Source organism: Doryrhamphus excisus, chromosome 6 (assembly GCF_030265055.1).
Source record: "Doryrhamphus excisus isolate RoL2022-K1 chromosome 6, RoL_Dexc_1.0, whole genome shotgun sequence".
NCBI lineage: Eukaryota > Metazoa > Chordata > Actinopteri > Syngnathiformes > Syngnathidae > Doryrhamphus > Doryrhamphus excisus.
The window spans coordinates 14,918,189-14,946,104 of record NC_080471.1 but is presented as its reverse complement, the minus strand read 5'-3'; the positions used below and the strand labels follow the sequence as shown (position 1 = coordinate 14,946,104).

The following is a 27,916-nucleotide window of genomic DNA, read 5'->3' as shown; positions in this document are numbered from 1 at the left end:
TTTAGAAGGACTGAAGCTGAGTGGGGTTGCACAGCAGACGAGTGGTTAGTACGCAGGCCACACAGCTAGGAGATCCGAGTTTGAGTCCACCCTCGGCCATCTCTGTGTGGAGTTTGCATGTTCTCCCCGTGCATGCGTGGGTTTTCTCCGGGGACTTCATTCAGACCTGATGCCGCTCTTTAATGACAAATTACCACAAAAAAGAATAAAGACAATGACCTGCTTATATGATCTGTTTAATAAATAAAGTACCATTTCAAAGTTGACCAGTCATATAAATAAAAACAAAAACAAATAGCTCACTCCTTGATAAGCAGCATAGAAAATGAACGGATAGATAATTCACTTCCTCTCGTAGTAGCTCTGATAGTGATGCAGGTGGAGGATCCCTGCAATCCTGCATCGTCCCCCACCATTGCTGCTGACTATGTAGTGAGTTGGAAGAAAGTGTGCAAATGTCTTGCTTTTTATTGTTCAATACTCTCAGTATAAGTACAACTGCTTATGAGTTGTCCATGCAACAATCTGTATATAGTACGTAGTAGCACATGTAGACAACCATTTGGCTTGAACATGGTGTGTGTTGTCGACAATCTGTGACAAGCACACAAGTCCACTACCTGGGTCGTGTTCCGGGCCTCCGATGACGAGGCGGCTGATGGGAGCTGTGGCTGTAAGGTGGTTGGTGACTGTCATGGCTGCAATCCCAGAGCCCATTGGCAGACATCGGCGATGAGGAATGCCGTCAAGCTGAAGAAGGAGTCCTATCAGAGCTTTTTGGGACTCTGGAGAGAGCTGAGGGGTACCGCCAGGTCAAGCTCGGCTCCAAAGTCAGGGGGGGCAAGCAGTACACTGTCAACACCGTGTATGGTGCTGATGGTGTGCTGCTGCCCTGGCGTCTGCAGGAATGCGAACTTTGCATTGGTCTGTTATGGTGAAGAGGAAGCTGAGGCATAAGCAAAGGTCTCAATTTACTGGTATGTACGTTCCTAACCTCATTTATGGTCATGAGCTTTGCATATTGACCGAAAGGACAAGATTGTGCATACCAGTGGACCAAATTAGCTTTTCTCAGAGGGTGGCTTGGCTCTCCCTTAAAGATAAGGTGAGAAGCACTGTCATCAAGGAGAAACAGACTACAACCGCTGCTCCTCCGCAGTGAGAGGAGCCAGATGAGGTGGCTCAGGTCAGGATTCCTCCCGGGTGCCTACTTGGTGAGGTGTGCAAGAAACTTCTAACCGGTAGGAGTCCACGTTGGAGAGACTATGTCTGGCCTTGGAATGCCTCGGGATCCCCTGAGAGGAGCTGGTCGAAGTAGCCAGGGAGAGGGAATTCTGGACTTCCCTGCTTAGCCTGCTGCACCAGCCTAAGAAGATAGACGTATTGACAAAGTTCGCGTTAAATTAGCATTATGGTACACCTCTGTGGTATTTCTGTAGTGTTTTTACCATTTGACAGTGCTGCATACCTGCATCCTGATAGTAAGTGCAATCAAAGCAAGCAGCTGCACTGTGGCCTGAGGGTGGAAGGCTGGCTTGTGTTTGTGCGTGTCTGCGTGTGTGTGTGTGTGTGTGTGGTTGTTGTGACTGAGGGGAAATGCCACACATGCCTGCACACACAGACCAGCACATAGTTGGTTGAAAAACACATTGCTGGTCTTTAGTGGGCATGTGAGTGGAAGAGATCCAGCAACACTGTATAGGACACTTTTGGGACCAAAACACCAAAATACTGTAACACCACTTTAGGATGAATCCTGAAACATGAACCTTTATCTGCTACAGGCTCTCTTTGCACTCTGATGTAGTTTACCTTGGCTCAGAGTGAGGAAGCATCATCTTTTCTGGCTGTCTGGTCTGATGTGGTGTAAACAAGTGCATGAGGCCAACCACCCGGGGGGCTCCAGGGGAGGATAGGGTTGCCGGATAAGGATGTGGCTGATGATGGAGATCGGAGGGGCTGCAATCCACTATAGTTGTATCTGCCGTCTGCTTGCTACTGTATCCCAACTAACATCCTGCTGTCTGCTGGTAATCTGAGCCCATCAGCTCTAATGGTACCAGGTGGGAAGCCTGACATCCTCGCAGTGAGTGGTTTACTAGTGTCAAAGCTTCACTAAATAGATGTGATGGAAAAATCAATGTGCATGCCCAAATGGATATATTTAGGCATTCATGCTATTATTACTCTCCACATTATTACTATAAGAATTAGATGTTTCTGCGTATGCACAGCATCAATTTCCAATAAAAAAACCAACAACAATTCTTCCGATTTTTTCTTCAACCTCATGGCTTCACTGAATCTGTCCAAAAGCCGCACTTAATCGCCATAGTTACGGCACCTCCCCACACTGCCCCCTTACCCCACCCACTGTGCACTCCACAGCCGACTTGTTTACCACTTCTGCGCCAGACTCAATAACATGTCAGTCATCGGGATTAGATCCTCCCCTGCCAGCCCATCATTGGTCCGACTGAGCGCTCTCCTCCAACCCCGTTTTAGCCCCCGTGACCACCTCCCCGGCACCCACTCCAACGCTGCCTCTCCCCTCCAGTGCGACTGCTGTGAATAATGAATGATTTCCCCACTGTCTGCCACGTATCCTCCTTATTGTTACAATGTAACACAAGCAGAAAAGGCTGATGCATTATTTTTTTGTTCACTTCATGGTTGTAGATAGTATAGTAGCATGATGAGTATTGTTCCTTTTCCTTGCAACATACATGTTTGAATTTTCCCGGTGCAAGTTACAGTTAAAGGGCATGAGATCATATGTCCCTGGGTGGCCCCCTTTCTGTACTGTTTTGAGCCTGTTGAATAGTATTTCATATTCTGCTTGTAGTTTGCTGTATTGGAAACAGCTCTCAATATGATACTGTGCAGTTTAAATACTGCTGCATACATGCATTCTCACTTCATAGTGGTTTTTAGTTGACCATGTGTTATTTTTTTGTGATAACATCTATTGCCAGTACAAGCTGGAGCAGGAGGGGAGAGGAAGGGGTAGTTCGTTGTATAACCCCTGTAGGAAGGAAATAACATCGCAAACTATCATGCATAAAAACCAATGCAATCATTTATTTAAATCATTTTGCCCATCATTTGACACTTGATCCATCTAAACTTCCAATCAATGGTTTTACTGTATATTGTGTATTCATGTAGTAATGGAGGATTAGAAAGGATTGCACTACTTGTTGATTGATTATTATTATCTTGGTTATTTGTAAAATTGGTATGCATGTGCATAAAATGTGATGTAGTTACTTTTTTCAAGTGTCTCTTTTTCATTATTGCACCCGGAAGGTTTCCATGGCTCGGTTTTGTGTGGCTGTAAACGCGTCAGGTGTATGTATGTGTGTGTGTGTTTATATGTATGTCCTGAGTACAGCTATAGTTTCTGATAGTCTATTACTTTTTTGGGAAGTTCTAGCCACATTTGTTTACAACAATGGACTGACAACATTCAGAAGGAATGCTGGAGCCTATCCCAGCTGCCTTCGGGCGAGAGGCGAGGTACACCCTGGACTGGTTGCCAGCCAATCACAGGGCACATATAGACAAACAACCATTCACACTCACATTCATACCTATGGACAATTTGGAGTCTCCAATTTGGAATGTGGGAGGAAAACATCCAAACTCTACACAGAGATGCCCGAGCAGGGAATCGAACCCCGGTCTCCTAGCTGGCCTACACGCTAACCACTCTTCTACCATGCAGCAGTGGTATTGTCAATTTTCGAATCATGCTGGTATCGAAACCTGAACCTAAATCGAAACTAACACTGGATTGGCCCGGCTACATTTCTATTTGGAAACAATGAAGAAAAAAATCCCTACTGATGCAAACAATTATAATGCAAAGAGGGAGTGTTTTCACATAAAAATACAATAAATGTAGGCAATATAGTATTTCATATTTGATGTATTGAAATATGTTTTTAAACTAATACTTTTTCAGATTTTTGAATTCATATAAGCAGAATATATGCATCTAAATTGCTGATGCTTCTTCTTCAATTCATTGAAGGTAGTACAGCGAGGATGTCAACTCATCTGCCATCCTTTCCATTGAAGCAGTAGAAACCCACATTGCCCTTCCCTTACTGAAGGGGAGGCAGAGTGGAAATACTCTAGGGCTGCATCCATAAATAGAGGATTGTATCCTTGACACCACAGCTTGTTTAGTGACACACTGAAACCGGGTCGACTTATATGGGTTTAAGGCTGCACCCCTGCTCTGGGTTTTCTTCTGATCTGTGAATGTTTGAAATATCTGTTGCAGAAATCTTTAGGGGGAAATTCTGCAGGAAAAAAGGAATGGGGGACCTCCATCAAAGCAGAGCCTCATTCGAGTTTGTCTTGGCTGCCCCCTTTTGGTTGCATTCCAAGAAAATCAAGCCTAATTCCTCACCTCCTCCTCCTCCTTCTCCTTCTTGCAACACCGACCTGGCTGCTTTCAACATACTCGTGTAAACATCATGTGTCCAATCTAATCACAGCTGTTTTACGACAAGCAGTGTGCATGTGTGACTGTGGAGCCGATTCAGTTATGAAGCACTGTAGACTCCCACATGTGATGTGGCGCTATGCATAGCCGTATAGCAACGTACTGTATAGTACAGTACTTATTATATAATGGTGTGTATTGTTCCACTCAATGGCGAAATAAGGTCCAATCCTTAGGGAATTCCCCATCTGTATCTTTAGATTTAACAGAATGTGAGAAAGAATGGGAAGTATTTGAGAAAAGTGACATAGAGTTCCCTCCCCCATGCTGAGGCCAAAGTGGATTTGAGCCACATTTGGGAGTCTGCAGCATTGCTATAGTGTTCTGTCACATTGTGAACTGGCGCAGATGTTTTGCAACACTGCATGAAATATTCATCAGGAGATTAGCTTGGCAGCCGGCATCATTTTACTTTGCCATTGAGTGACAAGCTGACTGTCATTTCAAAGCAAAAGAAACAAGCAGGACTCATTTCCTTCACATGCATGCACACATTTTGCTTTACTTGCACACTTAGCGTCTTTTATAATTTTGTATTGAAACTTTACTGTATGCGTTTACCTCCAGTTCACCAGGAGGCAGTTGCTAAGGAACCAGGGGTGCAGTACCACCTCCTTACTCAGTTCAGCCCTCTTCAGCTTTATTGGCCCTGTGGAGAAATTTGTGTTTGAGTAATAAGTAGTAATAACCAACACCATAAACATAAATACGACAACACTAACTACTCTCACGGGGAGCTGGTTGCATGTGGAGAAAGTGGCTCCTCAAATGCAGCAAGTTTTATCATTATGTTGTCAATGTAAATAAAGAATGCGTGTTTACAGCTTGATGTATGTGTTAAACTACAGGATGTAATCCCTTTGCAAGTACTTTACTTCTTTACTGTCTTAAAAACATGTAAGGCTGAGACATGAATAGTGATTTAGCATCCTACAAAAATCTAAATTGTGTAATTGATAACCTCTGGACACTTTTCTCACAGCAAACAAATGAGGAGGTTCTATTATTCATGACACCCAAAGGTGTGTTTGAAACACACACTGTTATTTCCCAATCAATTTTCCTCTCAGCCTGCCAGAACATAATACTTTGTAGGAGAGGGCGAGCCCAGGAGCTTTTTTGTTTTTCAGTTTTTTGAGTGGTTTTTATTAACAAAAATTAACAGAGATTAACAGAGATTCTCAACTGGTTTGGAAGGAGGGGGGGGGGGGGGGGGGGCACCATTGCCCCTTAATGACAAGCCATGACGAATAAAAGTGAAAGAGTAGGACGCATGACCCACAGAAAAGGGGTCTGGTTAAGAATCACTGATAGAGAGGATATTTGACTAGCACTTTTTTGCAGGAAGTGATTAAAAACTGCAGAGTGCCCTTGTCAAATATAGAGGATCTTTGACTACAGATTTTGGAGTAGGTCCTTAAAGGCAGTAGAATGCTCCTGTTGGAAAACAATATCTGACATATTGCTTCTTCTTTGACATAACATTAAATACACAATATCTTATCTTAGCAGCCTTTGTGAAAAGTAAAGCTGATAAATAAATAGCAAAGACAATTACTATCCAATAGCTCTGGCAAGTACCTTATCCAAGGTATTGGAAAGGGTTATATTGACTACAATCAGTTTGGCTTAAAATACGAGCTTGGCGTAGATATGTGCAGTTTTGCTCTAAAGGAGATGATGGATTTGTACAACAGGCATAATACTGCCATCTTTATGTGCTTTATTGATGTTTCAAAAGCTTTTGACTATATAAATCATGGAAAGTTATTTTATAAATTGTACAATAGTGGAGTCCCAAAATATTTAATAACAATTTTAGTGTTTTGATTCTGCTAAATGAATGCAGGACTGGCTACCGGTTGGCAATACTACCTTACGCCACATGATGCGTGCTGACGATGTAGTGATTTTTTTGTCCATACAGTGTATAAAAGAGCAACATCATGATTGTCAGGAGTAAAGAGGATGTTGAGTTTACTTTCCCTGACTTCTTTCTGGCGGACAACATCCTCAAAGTCTGTGAAGAGGGGAAATACCTGAGCCGCTACCTAGCTGCTGACCTTTCAGATGATGGAGACCTTTACAGACATTGCTGTATGAAATATGCACAATCGAACGTGCTTTGCAGGTTTTCTATGTATACAGCAATGTCTTGTTGATGTGTTGTTTTTTAATGTTCTGCGGACCATGTACTGTATGTGTCTGAAATAGTTGGTGATGATGTATATATTAGCACCGATACTCAGTGTTGCCCATTACTGACCACTTCCCTATCTCTTTGTGTTCTCTAGTCTGTCCTGACCACTGCAAGCACGCCTGCACAGACAAGGGCGAGTGTTGCCACAGCCAGTGCCTGGGCACCTGCTCTCAACCCAACAGCGACGCGGCATGTTCCGCCTGCCTCCACTACTACCACGAGGGCCGCTGCGTGCCGGAATGCCCCCCAGGTACATTCATGTTTGAGGGCTGGCGTTGCATCACCATGGACCTGTGCTCCCAAGTGCACCTGCCCAGCGACATTCACTTTGTCATCCATGAGGGCGAATGTATGCCTGACTGCCCCTCTGGCTTTGCACGCAACGAGACAAATCGGTAAGGCCCTCCTCGCTTCTGCTTGATGTCATACTGTTTTGGACATGGCACGAACAGTGACTTGCTGATTGCTCTTTGAAATACAAAAAACTGCAAGTTTTTGTCCTGGCACTTTCTTTAGTGTGGGGGTATCATAACTTTAAAATTCAAATGTCGTGTTGCTTCTCTGACACCAAAGCAGCTTGTTTTCACTGTGTGCTGTTCAATAATTTATTCATTTGCATAAAGTATCCTTGAGATGAACTTTATATGCAACAACACAGGCACCTTTCTTAGAGTACTTCACAAAATGCTAATTTCAAGTACTGTACTGTACTTGAAAAATACTTTTTCGGGTGCAAAAAACTGTTTCTCCGAACTAAGGTGATAGTAAATTACATTTGGAGGTACGGCACATGCTTTTCAATGGATTGAAACTATATCTACTCTCACACCCAAAGTAATTCATCCAATGATTGAGTTAAAGTGAAATTTTGTTTTACTTTCTTGAATAATGTTGGGCTCAATATTTGTGACTGAGCACACATGTAAGTTGCTGGAATAGCCTGGAAAGGACTCAAAATGTGCTCAAGGTTGTTGATAAACACCTTTTGTTGCCATAAAGCATGAAATAAAGTCTTAGCATGACAAACTCTGAGGTCAATAATGTAGTTTAAACGTAAATTCTATAAAAAATGAAACACTGAGTATTGGAGGTGAACTTGCATCATGCAAAGTTTTTTACTTGAGTCTGTTAGTATCAAAGAGAGTGGACAAATGCCCTAAAGGTGAGGTGGAAAGGTTCCTGTACATAAGATATTATACACATGTTGATAACATCTTGTCCTTGACTTTGCCCACTCATCGGTCTCCTTCCTTCTTTTTTTTCCAGGATGTTGTGTAGCGCCTGTAATGGCTTGTGCGATAAGATCTGCTCAACCTCAGTCATTGACTCAGTGAACGCCGCTCAATCCCTGAAGGACTGCACCGTCATTGCGGGCAATCTAGACATCAACATCCGCCACGGAAGTAAGTCAGGAACACATCCGTTCCACTTAACTCATTCGCTACCAAAGATGTATTTAAATATCTTTTAAGTTTTTTGCATGAGAAACAAAAAGAGGGGATGCAATAGAAGCCATAAAAACGGCCACATGGTGGCAGAAGTGTATTTCGTATGAGCTCGGCGTGCATCTTTCCTATGTAATATGACTGCTCCACCACAAGCAGGAAGTCAAAAAGCATGGAGCTGTGTAGCGTGCACAAGGTTCCTCATGGAAACTAAATTTGAATGCATGCAAACGTGTGCACGCACACAGTCCAGTTCCAAATGCGAATATTCTAAATATCACAGTATTATGTTTGTAAATATATATTATTTTCTTGTAAAACAACAATTTTTGTGTTTATGTTGTGGCATAGTTATTTAGATATTTGTTATCAAGTTATGCTTGAAATGTATAAAAAAAACAAAAATATTTTTCAAGTCGTCCAAGTCCCGCATTCACAAAATGTACATCTGTGAATGGCTACACTTTACTGATCTTATTATTTTATGACCATGACTCCCATTCTCCTCTGTATATATCTGCCCAATGAGGCATTTGCATTAAGAACTCATGCTAAGATGGCTTACCTGTGTTGCGTGTGGTTTGTGTGTGTGTGTGTGTGTGTGTGTGTGTTTGTGTTTATCTGTCGTCCCCAGGTAACATAGCGTCTGAGCTAGAGAGCTTCATGGGCCTGATACAGACAGTGACGGGCTATGTGAGGATTCGTCACTCCCACACACTTGGATCGTTGTCTTTCCTCAAGAGTCTACGTTACATCAACGGGGAGGAGCTCATGGAGAAGTATGGCCTGTTTGTGTGTGTGTGTGTGTGCGTGAACTAGTGCAATGAAAGGATGTGAGTGACAGTTTGTCAACAATGTTCTCAATGAAGATTAGGAATGAGTGATCAGGGTTTTATGATGACGATTCTGATACCGATCATCCATGGGGGATATCAGCCAATACAGATGGATACACTGTAGATTTTTCACAAGGTTTACACAAGTTTGCGTTTCTGCAGAAAGTGTATTTTCAAAAGTGAAAGTGTATTCATATTTTTTTGGGTCAAAATCAGGTGTTCTCACTGACACCACCCTATGTTCTACTGCCCATTTATAAGTACCCAAAAAGGCTAGAGTCTCATGTCTCCGTTGTTTATGTTGTCCTAAATCTCAATATTCTGTAAAAATGTTCAGTGGCATACTGCAGTATGGAGATCTCTTCTCTGAAAATGGCTGGCAGTCAATTAGTTAAGTGTTTTATCATTCACAGTAGCGATCCCAAAGTTCACATTCTGATAGACTTCTGGCCCCCCACTTCCCATGAGACAGATTTTTTCTAAACAAGAAATATCATGTTTTAATCATGCAAGATCTCGTATCACGACACCCAAAGTAATACTATAAACAACTATGTATGTTGCTCCAAATATTTGAGAGAACATGCATGTTAGGTTAATTGGCGACTCCAAATTGTCCATAGGTATGAATGTGAGTGTGAGTGGTTGTTTGTCTATATGTGCCCTGTGATTGGCTGGCGACCAGTCCAGGGTGGACCCCGCCTTTCACCCGAAGACAGCTGGGATAGGCTCCAGCACACCCGCAACCCTCATAATATCCTTTTTTTACCCCCAGGATGTATTCATTCTCGGCCATCAATAACCAACACTTGCATGATCTTTGGGACTGGAGTCAGCATAACCTCACCATCCGAGCCGGACGTCTTTTTTTCCGCCTGAATCCCAAACTCTGCATGTCAGAAATCCACAAGATGTGGGAAAAGACGGGCATCACCATGAAGCCGGAAGAGGGCGATTTCCGCAACAACGGCGAAAGGGCCAGCTGTGAGTATTGTAGGACTCTGACGGGTACGTGATGAATGGTAATGTTTCACGAAGGGGGTCCTCCGTTCTCACAACAGGTGAAAGCCACATCTTGAAGATTTTGTCCAACGGCACATCGAGCTACACGATCCGTCTAACGTGGGAGCGCTACCAGCCACGGGATTATAAAGGCCTTATCAGCTTCATGGTCTACTACAAGGAGGCGTAAGTGCTCAGAAGACGGCTCATTATCCTATATAACACATTATGTATAAATACCCAAACATTGAGGCTTAGTCAAGGGTTCTCAATACAAAGCCTATTCTATGTTGGGGTTTCATGGGACAACATTTGTTTATGTTTATGCTTGCTTTGCATAATGATGGCATAAATGAAACACCGTATTTTTTTTTCCTAATTTCAGAATTGTTGACATGATATTTGCACCATCAGTGTGTATTTTCTTATATTCTGGCCTCGATTACTGCTCAGAATTTTGCTTGGGTGCCTGCAACTTTGGAATGTTTTTTTTTTCTCTCCAAATACACATTTGTAAATAATGAGCTTGGGAAAAAAAAAATATTTTAAGTTGGATGGTGTCTGCACTGACAACCTAGAATTAGTTTTATTTTAGAAAAACCAACCATCCACTTTGAAATGCAGCCGATGTCATTTCAGGCCATGTTTTTGTGCTCCTTGCCAGGCCTTTTCAGAACATCACCGAGTTTGACGGTCAAGATGGCTGCGGCTCAAACAGTTGGCACATGGTTGATGTGGATCTTCCTCGAGATAATAATACTGACCCCAAAGTCAGTATTCACCACCTCAAACCCTGGACTCAGTATGCCATTTTTGTCAAGGCCATAACGCTGCGGGTGGAGGACAAACACATTCCTGGTGCTAAAAGTGATATCATCTACATACGCACCCGGCCATCGTGTAAGTCAACATCTAATCTACTTATGACCTTGTTTTTCTATAGCAAAGTGTTGTTTCTGCTTAGGTATGGGCATTATAACCATAACTGATGTGTTAAAATGTATTGTTGATTAATGGTGTCCAAACAATTGACACAGAATTTAGTGCAGTGCTTGGCTTCACCTACAGTTATAGCTACAGCCACACAGACCTCTACAAAGGCAGTATTACAATGCTCAATACAAGACTGGCATGGAAAAAGGAGTTCAGAACACTCTCTGCCGGCTCATAATGGTTTACTAATGTTAATTCTCTCAGTCAGTTCTTCCTTACAATATAGATTTGCTTTTACCGCAGTGCCGACTGTTCCCAAAGAACCCCGTGCTTTCGCCAACTCCTCCACCAAGTTGCTTGTAAAGTGGTCGCCACCAGTCTTCCCCAATGGTAACCTGACCTACTATCTGGTTCGCTGGCAGCAGCAACCTGAAGACCGAGAGCTTTATCTGCATAACTACTGCTCCAAAGGTAAATAGAGTGGACTCTCCAACAAAATTTCTTTGTAGAAAATGATGAAAATAAAAATAATGTGTTCCAGGGTACAATTATCACATTTCATTGTCACATCAATTATTGCAAAAATAGAGCATAATCCATTCTGGGTTTGTTTTTTTTTTTGAAAAACAGAACTGAAAATCCCAATCCGGATCCCAGCAACAGGATTCACAGACATGGAGGATCTCACCAAGCCCACCAAGTCAGACCTGTCTGGTCCGAAGAAGGGTCCCTGCTGTGTTTGTCCCAAGACGGCTGAGGAGAAAGATCGAGAAAAGGATAACCGGGTCTTTTTGAAACTTTTTGAGAACTTCCTTCACAATGCCATCTTTTTACAGAGGTACAGTTACTGTGACTTGTTTGGAACATTTCCCCCAGACAGGATCCACCGGTTTGGGATGTAGATGGGGCTGTTAAAGACACACGCTGAGCCGGATCCAGAGCCTTTTTTAGCTCTCTTGTGCCTGTTTGTCGGCATGGCAACGGCGGCGTAGAGGGCATTTGGACATAGCATGCGTCGTCGATTTGGGCTTTGCAAACAAAGCCGCGTGAGTAAGAGAGGTGATTAAGGAGTCGAAAGGGTCTAGTTTGGCTGCTCGCTCTTTAGCCTGCTTAGGCTTTTGTTCTCTTCAATAGCCACCTACATCTGTGTTGTGTTATCGTTTAACTTTAGCTTGTGACTGCGGATGTTTCACACTGTTTCAAAGACTCTTACTCCCTTCTTCTCCCACACTCCTCATGTAGACAATCTATGGGCAGGTGTTTTTCATTCACTTCCATCCATCACAGTTGATACACTTGTATACTAAGAAGACTCAGCAGGCATCCACACTGTAAATGATGCTTTCGCTGTCAAAGATCGTTCATCCAAGCTGCAGCTTTTTTTTCCACCCGATGCTCATGGTGAGTTAGATCGATGCAGCTTTGTAGAAGGAAAGATAAAACGTACCTTCTTTTTGTAACTCAACTCATGTCCTCCTCCCCTCGCTGCCTGCTTTGATTTGTTACAGTATAGATGTCCCGGGGATTTTCTCTCGCAGGGTTTCGATCCTGTGTGAGGGGACATGAAATGACGTTAGGAAAATTTACACATTTTGTTTAACTTAAGGACTACTGCCTAGTGAGGCAACAGCCATTGGCAGCGGTTTAGTTATTTAGGGTAAGGATATGATGAAAAAAAGGTACTTGAACAGTTTTATATGAGTAGGCCTGATTAGGATTAAACTTTATTTGTACATATACTTTATCATAACAATTCAATGACATCTGGCAAGATACATTATTGTCATCTATGACGCTGCTTTAGGGATGACTTTTGTGTCTTACGAAGCTCTCAACTTCATATGTCTAGTTGGCAGTAAATCTTATTTTTCCCCTCCCGGGGAGACACTGCCGGGAAATGTACATCTGGAATGTAGAAGAATGAGCAAAGAGCCCCATCACACTGTCTAGTGAACTCGAGACAAGACAAACAAAGTACGAAAAGATAGGCAGGTGGGGGAAGATTTTGGCTACTAAGGTCTAGAGCGAATAATGTGTCCCGACTTAACGGAAGGTGTTGTCACGGCTTTCCTCTCAGGATTCCATTATGTAAAGGTAGATCCTTTTTTTAGCAGGCTCGGTCACGGCACCGACACTAGTAACTCACTAAGTTGTAAGGTCAAGCCTCAGTCAGCTGCTCAAGACGTTGACACTGCCCTGTGTAACCCAACACCATTAGGTTGCGTCATTCCTCTATTACATAAACAAAAATAACTAGATTCATGCGTTTTTGCACACAAATATTAACACCATGTTAGATTTTTGGTGTCATTTCTTCACTGCTGGACTCTAGATTGTACCAGACCAGTTCTCACTGCCAGAGAGGAATGTTAATGTGTGTGTGACTGCTCTTTCCCAGGCATCCGTCTGCCTGCCTTTTTTGGTGCGGTGTGGGGGGTTCACGTGTCCTTAAACACCTTACCTTTCAGCTTTGGACTCTGCAGCCATTTTGCATACACAGTTTTCAAAACAAACACCTACAAAATGATTGGAATGATGGAAATACACTTGCTTTGATTCACAAAGAGCGGTTACTTCACACACAAGCCAGCTTAAGTGATGTTTATCCTTCTCCCTATATTTGATGTCTGGTTGTGATGAAACCGCCATATTGCTAATGTTAATGCACTTTGCGGGCACTGTTTAAGACTCTAGTTGCCACCCTTGTCACTCTACTTAAGGGTGCTATTAATCATACCAGTGGAAAGCCTGTTTAGTTCCCTTCTAAATTATGCCCCATTTTTCCGTTTTGCTTTTATGGTGAGTTCCCAGTACCCCAGAGTGCTGTCAATCTGGTGGCTCAATGTAGTGGCTCGTCTCCATCACTGGAAAAACAAGAGCTTGTCACCATCGAAGCCAGTCTCGTAACTCTAGAATCTCGCTTTTTTTCTCGTGCTTGTGAGCCTGTGTGACCAGTAGAAGGTTCCAGGCTGTTGTGGCTAGTATGTTGGCTTGCCAATGTTTTTCTCTGTTGTTACTCATAAGACTTTAACAGTCAATAGAAACAGTAGCAAGACAAGATTTGACACATTTTACATGGCCATAAAGCACATACAGTATTCGCCTCACAAATTTGTGTTCCATACAAATGATAATTTAATAGCAAAACAGGCTTTCCAACAGTATAACTTTTCCTGTAACTTTACCGCTCATAATGAAGCTAATAAACATTATCGTTAAGATTGGGTGAAGACACAAATGTTAGCAACACTAGCATCGCCGTGTCAGCTACAGTGCTAATATTAGTTGCATTAGCCTATTGGCTAGTCGCAGGTTAGCTTATTGCAGTGGTTTTCCTGGGGGGAGGGGTCTCCTGTGAACACAGTTTTTAGCTTTACTGCTCAGAATGTCATAATGATGCTAATAGACATTACCATTAAGATTGGGCGAAGACACAAATGTTAGCAACACTAGCATCGCCGTGTCAGCTACAGTGCTAATATTAGTTGCATTAGCCTATTAGCTAGTCGCAAGTTAGCCTATTGCAGTAGTTTTCCTCGGGGGGGTCTCCCTTGAACACAGTTTTTTCAAGAAAATATTCAGCTGGGAGGGGGCCTGAAAATAATTTGCACTGCAAAAAAACTCTGGCTGAAGAAAGACAAAATGATCAAACGTCTGCAGCAGACTGACTGGTCGTTGTGATTTCTCACCTGATAGTTTTCCGTATTTGGATCCATGTAGCCTTTCCAACTCAAGAAACAGGCTCCCCCCCCCCCATTGCATAACAGTGTGATAGCCAACTACCCTGCAGCTTTCACAGGTTTCCGTTAGCCTTGCAGCTCTGTTATGCCGTCAGCACCTGTCTGCCCTGGGTAACGACAGCCTCTGGCAGCACCACGCTACAGGCCTGGCCCCACTTTGCTGTGATCTCCATTCAGCCGCATCCAATTTGTCATTATGATTCAATGGCCTTCATTTTTTCCCTTTTTCTTACTACACACTACAATACACAATAATCTGTCTGCCTCGCTATGATCTGTCTGACCTCATCCGGCTCCACAGCTCCATGGGGAGTAGTATAGAGCATCTGGACAAATGGCACGCATACACACTCATGCAGGCATGTCCAGCAGGAAGTTTAAGCTCTGTGTTAAATGCTCCAAACAGGCAATTATGATTAGTTGTAATAACATTTTGTGGATTTTCTGTCGGTTTTACTATCAATTACAATAATTAGATTGTCCCTCCTTTTTCCAGACCGCAAGACCGTCGCCGTAGAGATGTCTTTGGCTCTGCTAATAGCACCCTGTTGCATGAGGGAGCCGTAAGGGGCAACAGCACATTTGGCCCAAGTGATAACAGGACAGACGGACTTCCTCCTATTATGGAATACCCCTTCTCAGAAGACAAAAGCACGGTGGAAAGTTTAGAGATCCCCAACTTGAGGCCCTTCACTGTCTACCATATCGACATTCACGCCTGCAATGAGGAAGTGGGCCACTGCAGTGTCGGTGCCTTCGTCTTTGCCAGGACCAAACCTGCAGGTAGTAATCCTGGCGCTACACAAGCCGTAGTAGCATCACTATATAAGTTTTTTTGCCGTGATGTTGCTCATGTGTGTTTTCATCCAGATAAAGCAGATGACATTCCTGGAAAAGTAACCTATGAAAGGAACGATAAGATGCAAGGTTGTGTGGTGCTGCATTGGCCTGAGCCCATCATGCCAAACGGGCTCATCCTCATGTATGAGATCAAATATCGTTTGGGGGCTGAGGTAACACAAATTCGTCCATTTTGTACAACATGTAGCAACAATAATTTATTTTCATACATTGAAACCACAATAGCATGTTCCTCGTTAGCTTCTGCTCTGAATGAATAGAAATATTACATGTATCATCTGAACTTCCTTGTGCTCCAAAATGCACTTTGCACATATAATTATGTTGAAAAGTATGCTTTCTAGTCTATAGAAGATGTAGTAACTTCGCATACATGCAACATACAGGAAGTGAATAAATGCACTGCAACAGATTGATTAAATAAGATTTGCTTCTTCCTACTCCTTTTGGATATGTGGAACTGTAAATTGAATTATGTGTATTTTATTGTAACTTCAAATCAAATCATTGCCATTCAACAAATTTCAGCCTGAAAAACACGAGTGTGTGTCACGCGAGCAGTACCAGAAGTACAACGGAGCCCGACTCACCAACCTTGGCTCGGGGAACTACTCGTCCTGTGTTCGAGCCACTTCTCTTGCAGGGAACGGCTCCTGGACAGAGAGCATGTCCTTCTACGTCCCTCTGCCAAAACGTAATTTTTGCACAGTAAGAATAATCACAAACGAAATATTCTGTGCTGATGACGTCTGTGATCTTTCCGTTTATAGGAGACAATGGTGTTGCTCTCTATTTGATCGTCATCATTCCCATCATTGTGACACTCTTCATCGCCGGCCTCACCACCATCCTCTTCTTTGTTAACAAAAAAAGGCAAGTACTTTCATGAACTTCTTTAATCATGTTATTCTATTCTAGCTTTTTGAAACAATTTGGAAATTCATTCATCCAGAAGAACATTTGTGAGCCTCACGGTCTTTGATGTGGTTTCACTACAAATGTAATTGTATTCCTGCACTACCAAAAGAGGAAAAAGTAGTTTACAATCAAGAATCCATCATCAAAAGTGCTTGATTCTGACGAAAAAATACCTTTTCTTACGTTCTGCTATTATTGTGTGTACTATTAAAGAGTAAATGTCATGTAGCACTACTGTACTTATTATTGAATGCCACCATGAAGCAACAGAGAACCACAGAAATACTTCCTGATCTCCAAAAACAGATTTCAATGAGCCATAAAAGAAGCCAAAAAAGTAGCATGTGTTGTAGACACAGTATCGTAGGACTGACAGTTTAAATGGCTTTCTTCTAAATGTTTTGCTAAGATGATGAAATGATATTCAGGGGAAGCCTAACTTCTGATCATCCTTCCTTCACTGAGCCTAGCAGTCTAACTGAGCAATGTATGTGTCCGCAGGAACAGCGACCGCTTAGGGAATGGCTTCCTGTATGCTTCAGTCAATCCAGAGTACTTCAGTGCTGCTGAGAGTATGTGCCATCACACATCAAATATCCATCATATTGTTCTCGCCATGTGCGTATCCGTTGCTGATCCACTTCTTGACGTGACAGTGTACGTCCCGGACGAGTGGGAGGTGGCGAGGGAGAAGATCACCATGCACAGGGAGCTGGGCCAGGGCTCTTTCGGCATGGTGTACGAGGGCCTCGCCAAGGGAGTAGTGAAGGATGAAGTTGAGACACGAGTGGCCATCAAGACAGTCAACGAGTCGGCTAGCATGAGGGAGCGAATTGAGTTTTTGAACGAGGCGTCCGTCATGAAGGAGTTCAACTGTCACCACGTGGTAAGGAGGCTAAGTCGGGTAGAAAAATGAAGAAACTGTCACAAAGTATTGCTGGTCTGCATACACGACGAACAAAGTCGGGTTATGAGCGGTCAGTTTTACATCCTTTGGTGAGCATCAGCCAACCTTTAGAATCTGCGTGATCGCTGTCTCATCAATTATATTTGCCTAAAGCGTGTCCCTTCGGAAAGATTATTTTATAACTCCTTTTTTTCTTCATCTCCAAAGCGATCATGGGGGATAAGAACATATTTGTTTGTGGAGTTTGAGAAGCATGAACAATGCATGTTATTAGCACATCACCATGCTGAGACAGGAAGTCAGTTTCTTGCTTTAAGTCAAGCTTGAGTTCAAACAATAGCATCAGTCCGAATGGTATGCTAATGTAACATATTTATATTATAAAACTCTACATTTCTAAACATTTCTAATTTCGAAAGCTAGTTCACTCTACATCCAGACCTCATGTTTGCATGTTAGCTTCTCAGCTTGACACTTTTCCTTCTGCAATATCAGTTACTAGCTAAAAATAGTAATGACAATATTTGAATGTATTTCCAATGCATAACGAGGTTACATTCAGGAACATCACATGTTAACACAATTCTACATAGCCGAGAAGTAGTAAGAAGAACAAGAGTTCATTTAATCCTCAGCTTCTCAAATAATGGGGCAGGCACCCTACGGGTACACGGTGACCTGACGAGGGGATGTGGGTGGCAGGGACTACTATCAAAGTACAAATACTCAACGTGCAATTTCACTCTTGAATATTATTCTATCCTTCACAGCACTCCCTTTTGTTACATTTTTAACCAATAAATACATATGATCAGTTTCGTGCTACCGAAATTTGTTGCTACGTGTTTGCCCATTCACATACAGTTTACTCATTATAACGGGACTGTCTGTGAATGTAGCTCATTGTTCCTCAATACGCACTTGTGGTGTGGCAGAAAATACAAAGACATTGAAGGAGAGATCAGTGTTGCCAGCTTTATTTAGTTAGTTTTAAGAACCCTCTAGAGCAGGGGTGGGCAAACTACGGCCCGGGGGCCACATGCGGCCCACCAAGCGTTTGAATCCGGCCCGCCAGTTGCTTTCTAAGTAACTTCAACTTTTAACATACAAACTGGCAACATGACTTGCAAGTTGGATGTCTGATTTAATAAAAAAATAAACAACAAAACTGTAAAATTAAATGACATAGTTTGATGTGGTGTGATGTTTAAAGTGCTCCTAAAAAAGGGACATGAGAACATACAACTGATATAGGATAACACTTTTACAGATAAAATTAGACAAATAATTCAAGGAAAATGATAAGCATAAAATAGTGTGTGTGTGTTAAATACGTATATGTTCTGGCCCCCCAGACAATTTTGTTAACTCAATGCGGCCCTCGAGTCCAAATATTTGCCCACCCCTGCTCTAGAGTCTGTTTTTTTAAGCAACTAGCAACAAATGTCAAGACTTATTCTTGTCTTATTGGTCACTTTTAGGGACTAACAATGAAAGCATGTATCACTTTTCTCAACCATCCCATATAAAAGCTTCTCCATCTTGCTTGTGAACGCAAAAAAACCTAACAAACAACTGACAAACATTGCATAATGAATAGATAAATATGGAGTTTAGTGTAGACAAAAAAAAATGATGATGTTTTGAATAGTTCTGTGTTATGATTGATGTAGGTGAGGCTTTTGGGCGTGGTCTCCCAAGGACAGCCCACCCTGGTGATTATGGAACTGATGACCCGTGGAGATCTCAAGAGCCACTTGCGTTCTCTACGCAAAGAAGTAAGCATTTTTTTTTCAATTTCTTAAACTTCGGGTCAAGATGGTTGATTGAATGGATTTGAGTAAAATGTTGATTTTATTGATCTTTAAGCAGGCGCACAATTTCTTGCCAAAGGGCCTTTTGATTTGTTGCAAATGTGAGCCATTTGTGTTATTTTATTATATACAGTATTTATGAGGATTAGGACAATACATAATATACTTTTTCAATACAGTTACAGTTGCCATGATGTCTAGAGTGCAGATTCTGAGAGTATTGAAGTGAACACTAGTATCATGTTTTGAAGTCTTAAGTAAGTTGAATCAAGGGTAGAATTACTACAGCTTATGTTTGGATTGATTGGACCGCGGCAGCTGTTCAACTCCAATGAAAAAGTGATGACGAGTAACTGAGTGTAGGTAGGATTGCAGAGTTCATTTTTAAATTCTTTCCTTTCGGTGTGTGTGGGAAATAACAGCGTTTCCTAACATTAGGCCTCCATGAGCAATCTGTATTACGATGGGTTTGTAGTTTTGAGTGACTATCCTAACCTTATCTTTTTTCTCCCCTGCAGAACTCCACCGTCCAGGTCCTGCCCCCTCTCAAAAAGATGATCCAGATGGCGGGTGAGATTGCCGATGGAATGGCGTACCTAAACGCCAACAAATTTGTTCACCGAGACCTGGCTGCCAGAAACTGCATGGTAGCGGAAGACTTCACCGTGAAAATCGGAGGTGAGTGACACTTTTTTTTTAGGAATGTCTGCAGCAGTGGATGGATGGATGAACTTCATTTACAACCTTCTTTTTTTCTTCATCCTGCAGATTTTGGTATGACTAGAGATATTTATGAGACAGATTACTACCGAAAAGGAGGAAAAGGCCTGCTGCCTGTTCGCTGGATGTCTCCGGAATCGCTGAAAGATGGCGTATTTACGACGATGTCTGACGTCTGGTAAGATAAAATATCCTTCCCGGAGCTGATTTTGTGTTTTCCGTGTATAATCAACAGCACCTCTGCAAACTTTTTCTACTAATGAACACTTTATTTGTATTCTTCACCTTTTGAGCACTTCATGACATAGTGTGCCTCAGGCTGGCCACAATAAAAGGTCACTCCAAAATTGTAGTGTTTGAGGGAAAATGGTGGTCACTCCAGCTACGACTGGTTTGTACCTTTTCCTGTCCCAGAAAGGTACAAATATGTTCCTAAGCGTTATACGTCAGGTATTAAAGGGTAGAAAAGCAGTAGAGTAAGGTGACTTACTCAATACACTTGAGTTAAAGGTACACTGATGTCCATATAAGAATCATTCATTCATTCATTTTCTACCGCTTTTTCCTCACGAGGGTCACGGGGGTGCTGGAGCCTATCCCAGGTGTCTTCAGGCGAGAGGCGGGGTACACCCTGGACTGGTCGCCAGCCAATCACAGGGCACATATAGACAAACAACCATTCACACTCACATTCATACCTATGGACAATTTGGAGTCTCCAATTAACCTAGCATGTGGGAGGAAACCGGAGTACCCGGAGAAAACCCACGCATGCACAGGGAGAACATGCAAACTCCACACAGAGATGGCCGAGGGTGGGATTGAACCCTCATCTCCTAGCTGTGAGGTCTGCGCGCTAACCACTCGACCGCCGTGCAGCCCATATAAGTCATACATAGTTTGCTTTCTCGCAGGTCCCTCAAAAGCCTTCCCATTGTTCACTCCTTCCTATGTTGGTTTAGTGTGTTTCTATCAGCAGGAACTTAGTTAAGGAAAACTAAAAGTGTTTACTAGCTCCGTCGTAAGCTTTTGTCTCCGAACTCCCAAGTGTCCAATGTGTCGGTCCTTAAGAATGGCCTTAAGTGGCTCCAGATGTTTCCCAAATAAGCGGTTGCGATGCCAGCACAAACTCCCCTCTGTCTCACAGACTGCATCTTCCCGTTTGATGTCGCACAGAATTTGATGTAACCATCCACAAAGTAGGTGACTATTTTTGTTAGATGTCCAAAAAAGAGGAGCTGGCTCACTGTGTGTGTGTGTCAGTGCTGTGTTTATGTGAGTGTGTGTGTGTGTGTGTGTACTCAGTGCACTGTTGAGCCAGTGGTGAAAAACTTGCAAGACAAGCGAACAAATATCGCGGTCTGTGTCAGTCACGGGAAGAATTTCTCCATCTGTGAGATGACGGTGGTCTCACACAGCGAGGAGGCTCGGGAGACAGAGTGAGGTGACGTTTGCTGTACAGTACGTGTCCTTCGACGGCGAAGCATGCAGCCAACGTTATTTTAACACTTGGGCTGCCAGCTGGAAGAGTCACTCTGACTTCATCTGCGTATTAAATATTAAGCACATTTGCCAGGTTAAAAAAAACGTAATAGCAAAAGGCTGTTTAACTTGCATTGTAAGAAGCATAAAATTAAAAGCAAGATGTACAAACCTGCTTAGTTATTTTTACATTGTCATATTACATATGTCATGTTTTGCCGTAGGTCTTTTGGTGTTGTGCTGTGGGAGATCTCTACATTGGCAGAACAGCCTTATCAGGGCATGTCCAACGAGCAAGTGCTGCGCTTCGTCATGGAAGGAGGACTCCTGGACAAGCCTGACAACTGTCCTGACATGCTGTGAGTCCCCCCCCCCCCCCCCCCTTCCCCCTCACCTTTCTTCCAGGTTAATGAAAGCTTCCATTGTGTCAGCGCCCTCACCCTACTTTCTTCTCTCATCTATTTTAAGTTGTAGTTTTCAGCACGTAAGCGATCATGAGGCCTGACATTGGTGGCGTCACGGGTTAAATGTGGTCTGTTGACGACATGACCCCGTCGCTCGTCTCGGCCCATAGAAGGGATGCCCCTCATTCTTGTCCACCCGCCAAAGAGCGTGACGGAGGATGGAATTATTTTACCCATTTGTAATTCATTCATTTATTTGGTATTGGAGGACACAGTGCAGACATGCATGTCTCCTCCTCTCCCTCTCTGACCTCAAGCAGAAAGCATTCCGCTCAATACCCCCTCCCCTTACTCTCCATGGCTGACCTCACCTTAGAAAGAGATTGCAAGAGTAGTGGAAGGAAAATCAGAAGAAAAAAAATCATGGGGGGGTGCTTGTGTTGTGCAGACACAAACCTCTGGTTTCTATGGCAGCCTGACTGTGTTGTCCTGATTACAGGAGTGTGTGGATTGTGTTACAGAGGTGGTGGTGCGCTGGGCGAGGAGGGGATGTGGTGAGGGTGGGCTAGAAAGGGGATTTGGGCTATTTCTGGAGAAAGTGTGGAAATAGACAAAGGAGGACTTTGTTAAAAGAATGTTAAAATGTAGCTTTCAAAAATATTTAAGCATTTAAAAAATATTTTTATTTTTTTTATATTATATATTTTTTATTTTATTTATATTTTTTATTTTTTACATATATTTATTTTTGTTTTTGTTATTATTCATGATGAATTATTTCAGAAATTTTCTACAAACACCAACTGCAAAAAAATAGCAAAAAAAGTACATAAAGTGCATTATTGCTTGTGAAATCAATGTAAAAGTAGTAGTATTTTACTTACAATAAGAAAGTAACAACAATAAAATTTCACATGCCAATATTGTAATATAATATTTTAATATATTCTAATATATATATATTTTTTTTTATCCTCAAAAAATGCCCAGATACCTTAAGAACTTAAGACTGCAGGTATTTGCAGGTATTTGTCTTTATTTCCCTTTTTTGTTTTACACAAAATATGACCTGAAATGTTTCCTGTACAGTGAACGGCAGTAGTTTGAATTTATTCACTTGGCAACATTATTTTATGATGATGATGTTCTTCATGTGTTCTCACTAATTAGCATCTGTGTCTTGATTTTTGAAAAAAGAAGTATCAAGAACCCCAAACAAGCACATTGGGCTTTTTTGCTTAAAAAATTTCAAACAAAGGATGGACAGCCAGTCAGTAGTCCCACTTCCAGAACGTTTCCTTTCCTCCAGCATCATGTACCACCGAGTCTCTGGCTTAAACCTCCTGTGCGAGTGAGGGATGCGGTAAAAGTGGCTCATATTGAAATGATTGATGAAGCACGGTGTTGAGTCCAGACACAAATCTGCCTGCAGTGTTCCATTGTTTCCTAAAGTTGCATGCACAGCAACAGATGGTGGGATTGTTCAGCAACAGCAGCAGCACTCTGCAGTCAGGTTACTCGGGAGCATCCGCCCGCCCTACAGTCACACACTACATTCTTTTTTTTTTTTTTTTGGGTGGGGGGGGGGTGTTGTTTTTCCCACAAGCGTCATCTCCAAGACACTGCTGCTTACTCGTACATGCTTAAAGCTCCTTATCCTTGTTGTATTACCTGAGTAATAACACATAAATCTATATAATATAGCACCCTCTCAATACAGTCCCTTAAACAGATGGGTCATTTGAGTGAACAATATCTAATACAAATTTTAAATAATACATCTCTGACGGTGTCAATCAAAACTAAGTTACATATTTGCTATACACATTTTCTAACGTGCACCCAATGAGACATTAAAAAGTATAAACTGAGAACAAATAAATAACTTGGGTGTCAAAATATGGTCTCTTCTGCCACCTGCTGGCAACACTAAGTAATATATTGCCATGCTGTACAGTACAGTATGGGTTCTCAATGACATTACATGACTTAAAAAAGACCTGTCATCAATGTCGTTTCGTTTAAAAATGCCTCTGTGATGACTCCATACGTTTTCTATGCCGCTTATCGGTTATCGGGTATGCTGGAGCCTATTCCAGCTGTCTTTGGTCATGCAATACAAAGCTAGTAGGAGCTGTTCATGCAGTGCACTGAAGTCTTCCTCTGTGCAGGTTCGAGTTGATGCGGATGTGCTGGCAGTATAACCCCAAGATGCGTCCATCCTTCCTGGAGATCATCGGCAGCATCAAAGAGCAGCTGGACCCCCCCTTCAGGGAAATGAGCTTCTTCTACAGTGAGGAGAACAAGCCTCCAGACACGGAGGAGCTGGACATGGAGGTAGAAAACATGGAGAACATTCCACTGGACCCTGCATCCACCATGCAGCCCTCTGCCTCCGCCAGCCCCACAGCGAGGTGCTCCACAGGGACACCGCCACCCTCCACTCAGCATTTACCCATGCAGCACCCGAGTACTCCTCTAGTTGGACCTTCTCCCTCTTCGCTGGCATCTGCCGGACAGAGTTTGGACAAGCACACGGGACACGCAATGCCTAATGGGCCCGCGATGCTGCTGAGGCCCAACTTTGACGAGCTGCAGCCGTACGCTCATATGAACGGAGGCAGGAAGAACGAACGTGCGTTACCGCTGCCTCAGTCGTCAGCATGCTAATACTCTTCCTCCTCTTCCTCCGACACAGGGTAACCCAAATCTCTCCTCCGCCTTTTAGGAGACGGATGAGGTAAGACTTTGTCCTACTGAGGGCCAGTAGAGGGTCTCCACTCAAGACAAAGAACTTCTGGAGACCGGACTTTGTCTTTTATTACATGGATCCTTCCAAAGGAGGACATCAAGACTTATTAATCGCCCTTTTTTCAAAGCATATCTGCCAGCAAATCCAACAGAAGAGCACTTTTTTTTTTCCTTCGAGAGGATGCTGTGGAGTGTGTATTTATACAAACATGTCATTCTCTCTATGATGCTACTTTCCATCAAAGGAGAAGCTCATTGTTGTGAGTGGAGATGCTGTCACAATGGAAGAATGAGTGTTTGTAGCTAGAAAGAAATGGTGCCAAATAAAGGCTGTGCTTCACAGTTTAGCCACAACACAAAGACAGAGATTTTCTCCAAATTATACTGAAGTGAACGCTAGCATACATGAAATGTATCGTTGTTGCATACATCACTCAAACTCTGAAGCACAGCCTCAGTTTTACCATCCAAACTGAAGCATCATTTCCAGACTCTTACCGTTCTGGATGGGCATTAATGATCAATAAATTGGTATTGTTAACGTGATTGGGGAAATCTTGTTCCTTGAATGTCCTGAGCTCCTGTTTCCTATTGAGAATGCCTGTTCACCAAATAACGCCTGTGCTGGCGGAAGCCAAGTAGTGCACTTCTTTGTGCCTCAATCACCGATCATCAGTTCAACACAATTGCCGATCAATTCGTTGATTATCATGCCCATCCCTTTCACTTTCTCCCAGCATGCACATCAGCCAGTGAGTACGAGGAAAGAAAGGACGCTTGTTGGTTTGTACGTCATCTAGAAGGTCTTACGGTTGACTTTTATGACTGCAGGACCCTTTTTTTATACACAAGTCATTGTTTAGTTTTCACTTTCTACAATGTTTGCCTCTTATGTCTGTACAGAACAAAGCTGCTATTTTATTCTCTCTTTCTTGGATGTTACATAGAAAAGAAATCCTTCAGGTGTGGTATTTTATGCTCTCCACTAAAGTCCTTTTCTTATCTTTTTAAATCTCTTACATTTTTTTTAAAGACAAAAAAAAAGGTTGATTTAGTTATCAAATGTGTTTCTGTAACACTACACTTCATTTATTGTATTTGTTTGTCGGATGTCTGTATTATTATTATTATTATTATCATTATTATTATTATTATTATTTGAAATGGACACCTTAGCTCCATGTGTGAGCGTGTATTTTCTGCACCCTTTTTTATGTAATTTGTCATCTAGCACTGCGCCTCAGGGTGCGCCTCAATCTCAGGTCAGCGTAAAGGCTTTTTCTCTTTCTAAACACATTCTCATCCTCCTCGTCTTCTTTTCCCATCATGCTTTGTTGAGTCTGACAGTGCTCTCTCTCTCTTTCTTTCCCTCTGTGGCTCCTCCTGTGTAGTTTTTTTTTTTAGTAGTTTACATTATTCTTAGTTTTTTTAGGGGCTTGTTGGCCTTAATCATGCAAAGCATCTTTCATTATGGTCGTGAGCACACGCCTCCTCCCCCTCAAAGTGTCATCGTCTTTCAAACGCTTAGAAAACCAAATAAAGAATGAATGGCTTCAAGACCACAAAATGAGGTTGAATTTTAATGTAATGAATGGACACAAAAAAGGTCTTAAATTAAATGGAGGCTGAGAATGATTTTCATGGATTTATCCAGATTTGTTTTCATATTATTTTTGTTGAGAAATGTTGTTTTTTTTATGTTGTTTTTTTTCTGTAGAAGTGTTATTTATTTGTATGTCCCTTCAATGATATCAGTTTAAATCACTGTATAAATTGTCCCATGATTCAATATAAAGATGGATTTTTTTTTTTGGTATTTACTTTGGTATTGCTACCTTCTTCTTTTTAAATTATTTTTACATTCGTGTTAAAAAAAGGGCTGGAATTCACTCTAGTAATCTATGAAAACAATGCCTATTGTATTGAATACCATTTAAAACTCGATTGACAGTCAAGAAAAATAAATTATATGGAAAAACAATTGTGCAAAGGCATCAATCAGTAACGATTAAAAATATTTCACATTTTTAAACATGATTGTAATGATTGGATGGTACAAACTTTGATGTAATTTATTTGGATAATGTAAACACTGCTTATGGCGGCCCGGCAGTATAATGGCCACTCATCCTCGCATGGACGCCATCTAGTGGTGTCTCAGTGAAGTCATTGCTATTCATTCTAATAATAAAAAAACATATTTGTACATTCTGACAGAATCATTGAAATGTTATTTTAACAAGTCAGAAATCAGCGAATGTGTATTTTTTAATAGTTAGGATGAATGTAACGCTAAATGTAATGATTGGTAATTCAGTTACAGGCGTGTTTAAGGGGCTGACGTCATTTAGGTTACGGGTCGTCATGCATAAGATTAAGATTTAAATGTGTTTTTTTTCATTGCCAAGTTTCCTGCATGCTGCAAAATGCTATGTTTAATTATTATTTGGATTTCACTGAATGTTTTCATGCAGCTTTACAGAGGTCTATGCACCCAAACTGCAATAAAATAATGTAGACATGTAGACCTTTCCATTCCGGTACATTCAGAGGGGGGGCCTCCTATCTGCTAGTGCTTTATCTGGAAAAATATGTGCTTGTTTCCTCATGAGGAAAAACAATACATTTTGTATATGAAGCCTCAAATTTTGTTCACCGATGCAGTCCTCGGTGGATATCTCCAGATGTGTATTTTTCATTTTTTTCTCAAATCTTAAATAAATAAATCAATAATAACTATTTGTTCTGTTTGATGTCAACAATACAAATGCTAATAGTATTATTTAAAGTCTTGTAGTTCTGTTTCTGTCCACAGGATGGTGCCATTGTCTTCCTTATTTGTTCTGTTTGATGTCAACAATACAAATGCTAATAGTATTATTTAAAGTCTTGTAGTTCTGTTTCTGTCCACAGGATGGTGCCATTGTCTTCCACAAAGCGGAAACACCAGATGCATTCAAGTGCCACCAGTGAATTTCGCAATTGATGTAAAAGGTAACGACGCTGCACTGGCAGTACAACCATGATTGTAGTTGTTATTTGTTTTAATGTCTTTTTTTATCATTTTGACATATTAAAACAGTAGGCAATAAGACAGATACAGGCATCTATATTATTATTAATTATTATTTATATTAATGCATTAATGACGTTTTGTTTCAGATCATTATCTGGCCATATGTCAATCACCTGTACTCTTGGTTCTTAGTTCTGGGGTCACTTGTTCCTGTTCCAGCTCCTTCTAATTATGTTAATTTAATTGTTCCATGCACATAAATTGTGTATTCTGTGCATGTTTTCTGGGTTTTTATATGTCTGATTCTCATTTGTATACGAATGAAGGACTTTCCGATGTCTGACAGCGTTTGAACGCAACACAGCATCTGC

At 41.8% G+C, this 27,916-nt stretch overlaps 1 protein-coding gene and 1 long non-coding RNA gene across 3 annotated transcripts in view; one reads left to right on the top strand and one right to left on the bottom strand.

Annotated features, from left to right (window-relative positions):
• The window catches only part of LOC131130723 (insulin-like growth factor 1 receptor), a 71,331-nt gene extending 44,095 nt beyond the window's left edge, over nucleotides 1–27,236 (top strand). Inside the window, exons 3-22 of one of the 2 annotated variants that reach the window (XM_058074592.1) lie at nucleotides 6,811–7,111; nucleotides 7,983–8,119; nucleotides 8,796–8,940; nucleotides 9,773–9,981; nucleotides 10,059–10,185; nucleotides 10,664–10,899; nucleotides 11,236–11,403; nucleotides 11,563–11,770; nucleotides 15,169–15,455; nucleotides 15,543–15,685; nucleotides 16,062–16,227; nucleotides 16,304–16,406; nucleotides 16,953–17,023; nucleotides 17,108–17,337; nucleotides 19,032–19,136; nucleotides 19,691–19,850; nucleotides 19,941–20,070; nucleotides 21,599–21,733; nucleotides 23,950–24,413; nucleotides 24,507–27,236. In XM_058074592.1, coding sequence (XP_057930575.1) covers nucleotides 6,811–7,111; nucleotides 7,983–8,119; nucleotides 8,796–8,940; nucleotides 9,773–9,981; nucleotides 10,059–10,185; nucleotides 10,664–10,899; nucleotides 11,236–11,403; nucleotides 11,563–11,770; nucleotides 15,169–15,455; nucleotides 15,543–15,685; nucleotides 16,062–16,227; nucleotides 16,304–16,406; nucleotides 16,953–17,023; nucleotides 17,108–17,337; nucleotides 19,032–19,136; nucleotides 19,691–19,850; nucleotides 19,941–20,070; nucleotides 21,599–21,733; nucleotides 23,950–24,413; nucleotides 24,507–24,517 — 3,536 coding nt within the window. In that variant the 3' untranslated portion in view covers nucleotides 24,518–27,236. Of the gene's footprint in view, nucleotides 1–6,810; nucleotides 7,112–7,982; nucleotides 8,120–8,795; nucleotides 8,941–9,772; nucleotides 9,982–10,058; nucleotides 10,186–10,663; nucleotides 10,900–11,235; nucleotides 11,404–11,562; nucleotides 11,771–15,168; nucleotides 15,456–15,542; nucleotides 15,686–16,061; nucleotides 16,228–16,303; nucleotides 16,407–16,952; nucleotides 17,024–17,107; nucleotides 17,338–19,031; nucleotides 19,137–19,690; nucleotides 19,851–19,940; nucleotides 20,071–21,598; nucleotides 21,734–23,949 lie in introns of both variants that reach the window. The other variant, XM_058074591.1, reaches the window with a different exon arrangement.
• LOC131130724 (uncharacterized) lies at nucleotides 241–14,744 on the bottom strand. Its single transcript, XR_009130075.1, has 4 exons — nucleotides 14,622–14,744; nucleotides 12,380–12,480; nucleotides 5,078–5,165; nucleotides 241–1,366 (listed from the first exon to the last, which is right to left on the bottom strand). It is a non-coding gene; the product is annotated as an uncharacterized LOC131130724 (long non-coding RNA).
• Nucleotides 27,237–27,916: the final 680 nt, after the last annotated feature.